General features: G+C 32.1%; 1 protein-coding gene across 1 annotated transcript; it reads left to right on the top strand.

The window, feature by feature from the left end:
* Positions 1-333: 333 nt before the first annotated feature.
* Positions 334-497, top strand: LOC124371457 (the record flags this gene model as incomplete). Its single annotated transcript, XM_046829787.1, is given in 1 exon segment — positions 334-497. A coding segment is annotated over 1 exon segment (164 nt), but the record flags the coding sequence as incomplete, so codon positions are not given.
* Positions 498-4,176: the final 3,679 nt, after the last annotated feature.

Below are 4,176 nucleotides of genomic sequence, written 5' to 3'. Positions count from 1 at the left end.
GTGTTAGAAGAAAGGCTAATTTAACACAGTCTTAGTAATTGTAAATACCTTAATTATTGACTTTGATATGCATTGCATGAAATCTCTTAATCTTCTGAATAAAAAGTAATAACATAAAAAATCTAGACAATTCTTATTTGCATTTGCACTAAGGTGAAATGGAGCTGAATTCAACATTCATATATCAAAGTAAATAAGTCTGGGTCAAATTTTCTATTATTGTTTGGCTTCAATTTGTCCATTGGATTCACTTACCAATTATATAATTTTAAACTCATTAATAATTTTGCAACCCGTACTAAATAAATTATATCTATTTTTCAGTACAACAGAAACCACTTGAAGATCCTACTGAAGGAAATTACAAAACAACTGCTTCCTACAATAGAAGGCAACTTAACAGTTACCGGTCCCCGGAGTACCAAGTGAGTAATTCTATCATGGATATTAATGAGTTAAAACATTCTGAACACATAACCAGTATTTACTGTAATTAGTTAACTCCAAACATATTTTAAAACTCTTGTTCTATCCCTTTCCCATTATCACACCTTTTATTCCCTCTCTCATACCTTAAATAAAAAATATTTATAATTCTATACATTATATGTAGAAAAAGGTAAAGATACAACTAGACGATTTATTTTTAATGATTTACATGATCATGGCCCCACAGAAACAATATGACTTACCGATGAGGCCTATAATGAAACTTAAAAAAGCAAGATACACAATTACATTACATCTTTATAAATTATTTGCTTTGCTTAGTTTAGTTCATATTTTTATCAAGAATTTAATGTTGCTCTTTGTGTGGCTGTGGTTTATCCATAAATCCAGATTTTTAAATATTGGCATTTTATATAACATTATGGGGATATCACATACATTAAACAGAATATAAATAATTAGTAAACTTATATAACTGGATAACAATGAATAAAATATTGACAATGAGGTTGTGCCAAAAACAAAATGGAAAGAGTTTTCAAGCTCCAAAAAAAGGCAATCAGAATCATTGCAAATTTAAATTACAGAGAGTCGTGTAGGGAATCTTTCAGGGAGTTAGAATTGCTGACTTTGCCCTGCCTTTATGTTCTGGAGGTGATCATGTACTGCAAATCAAAGTGTGATTTGGTTCGTGGCGGTAGCGTTCACCACTATGAGACGAGAGGCAGGGACAACTTCCGAACTCGGCAATACAGACTGACATTATCACAACATCTCCCTCAACAAGTTGGTGTCAGACTAATAAACAAGCTCCCTGAAAGTGTCAAACTTTCCGCCAATCAACATCAATTCAAAACTCGTCTTAAACGCCTTTTGGTGTCCAAAGCGTTTTATTCTGTCGATGAATTCATGGTCAGCCGCTGGGATGTCTAAATCTAAATTTAACTTGGATCTGAAGTCAGTTTGAATGTGTTTGAGTGAATGCATGAATTGTAAGTATGAATGTGTTTTGAACGTCTAAGCCTGTGGTTTATCTTACTTACTTCTGACTTTTGCAATACAATGTCCATTGTCAAAATGCAATAAAGAGATTGATTTGATTTGATTTGATTTGACAAACAACAAACAGCATCCTATAGTTAAATACATGCAATAAATCTTTGATAATTTAATGAAAGTAACAATAATAAATAACAATGAAATTAAACAACAATAACAATAATAAATATGTAGCAATACATACAATCTACGTAGTTTTTAACAAAATCTGGTTGATTGCTGAAATAACTAAGCTTCGCCCATTCATTCACTTTATTTGCCTGTGAATGTGTATTTACATAGTGTACGTGTTTGAGTGTGTGTTTAGTTAGTTTAAATGTAAGCTAAGTGGTCTGCTCAATGTGTTTGTGATAAGCCATCTCTGTACTGCCTCTCTAAAAAACCCTGAAGTTTCTCAAGTTTTCAATTTCATTTGGAAGTAAGTCAAATTAATATAGAATATAAAACTCGGGCAACCTCTCACCAAACTTTGTAGCCATTCTAGATGTAGAATATTTTGTGGTTATTCATGTGTTGAAAATCTTTATCCTTTTTATTTTGTGATAATGTTTATTAAAATTATCTATAATATTTTTTGTATATGTATAATACTGTTTGGGATTCATGAAACACTTCACTTCACTTCATTGTTTCTTCCTTCTCTTGGACATAGTAGATTCTTTCTTCCTTTCCAAACAACACATATTTTTCAGATTCTTTATAATGTTTAAATGTGATATAGCTGCTGCACCCCAAATACCAATACCAATACCATATACCATATGCCAATACCTTTTATGAAGATCATAAATTAATGTGTTTGTTAAATATCATTTTCCTGTCTAGAATCAGTCCCACATATTTGAATTTTTTAACTAGCCTTATGTTATCACAGTCACAATTAATTAATATTAATATTAAATCTGTGGAGACAATCACAGCTGTGTAACTTAACAATAATTACTTCGTTAGCTGACATTTTCGGAGGGTAAAAATGCATCATGGCTGTCTTCTGTCCGTTTATAATAAGTTTTTTTATCATGTGCCCATTTAGTTAGTGTTTTGAAATCTCTATTTACCCATGCTACAAAGCAATATTTTTTATTAAACAATATCATTGAAATAGGTTACAGAGTCAAAAATATATCAGAATAGATGGGTGTCTAGCCAAGTAAAATATTGTCATTGCAAGAGTAAAATTCTGGCCTGGTTTTGTAGCCAATGGTGTAGGATTCCCTTCGTGGTTCTTGGGTTGTCATCTTTCAGATAGTCAAGTAGCTTGTTGGGAAGCTTCAATTAAGGATATGAATTTTTTATCAAATAAGGCAGTTCAGTGAAAATGGAGTATATATTAGGACACTTGTCTGGTGAGGACTAGTTGGAAGTAAGAGCCCACTATTTTTGAATGGTTTAGAATATGTTTTCGAACTCCTGTGCTGATTTATAACAATACTAACTGTTACCCGCAGCTTCGCACGCAATCTTTAGAACCAAAGTCCTTATATTACTTAGTATAAGCAATTATGCGCGATTACCCACAGGTAACAGCTAGTTCGTCAATATATTTGTAGTATTTTATAACACTCTTGATTTTCAATAAAATACCAATTACAACCAGATACCCAGTTACCCATGGCTTTGCACACGATTTCCTACAGAAAAATTGGGACATAGGAGGCATATTTCTTTTGAACGTCGTTATTAACCTTCTGAGATAAATGATAGACACTGAAAGATACTCCAAGCTCATGATCTGTTTAAGATTTAAATTTTAAAACAGTCTCAATATGCACCTGTGAAATAACTGGAATTTATCTCCAATATTCTATGATTTTTGTATACAATTGAACTATATTAGCCCAGCGTGGAGAGGAGTCAAAATGTCGGAATTAATTAGCGCACATACGATGCAATAAATGATGGCGCTCAATGTAATTTTGAAACGAAAATAGGCATATTTTAGGTACATATTATTACAGTCTAATGATTATGAGCTTCAGATATTAAGCGAAATTGCGTATGGTTTCTATTTTAGGCTTTGTGCGTGTATCACTTCTGGATCGAATTAGTTATATCTGAGATGCCATGATTGAACTTGCTTTTTGTCTCGATCGAGAGAATATGTACGCACAGAGATCTGAGAACCATATTTCTGTCAATAAAAACAACTAAGGTTGGTTTTATAACATTCTTTATATTTGTAGCCAACGTAAGATAGTAATTTTTATATCTGCATTGCTCTTCTGATCAAGCACGAGCATGGTTTATATTAGATAAATATTGCAGTTAAAGGTGAATTTTTACGTCAAATTTGAATTGTATTATCTGGATAGTAAAGTCTATGTTTAACAGTGATTGCAGAAACAGTTGAAACAAAATTTGCTGTTTCTCTTAAGCTTACTCTATGCTTTCAAACTATAAGTGTAAAGAAATTTAAAATAGTAATTAAATGATATAAACATATATTTCTTTTGTCGCATTATATATGTTTACAAAGAACAGCTGATTAAATTTGAAAAAGCTCTTTCACTTAATAACATATGTTTGCTGCAATGCATTTCTTACGGGTATTTCTGTAACTTTTAGAGACCAGTGGGGCGGAATCCTGAATCGGGAACGGGATAAAAAGTATCCTATGTTCTTCTCCCAGTTCTTAGCTACCTCCCTACCAATTTTCAACCAAATCGG

Source organism: Homalodisca vitripennis, unplaced genomic scaffold (genome assembly GCF_021130785.1).
Source record: "Homalodisca vitripennis isolate AUS2020 unplaced genomic scaffold, UT_GWSS_2.1 ScUCBcl_1441;HRSCAF=5073, whole genome shotgun sequence".
Classification (NCBI taxonomy): domain Eukaryota; kingdom Metazoa; phylum Arthropoda; class Insecta; order Hemiptera; family Cicadellidae; genus Homalodisca; species Homalodisca vitripennis.
Note: the sequence above shows the minus strand (reverse complement) of the source record. Positions and strands in the feature narration are given on the sequence as shown.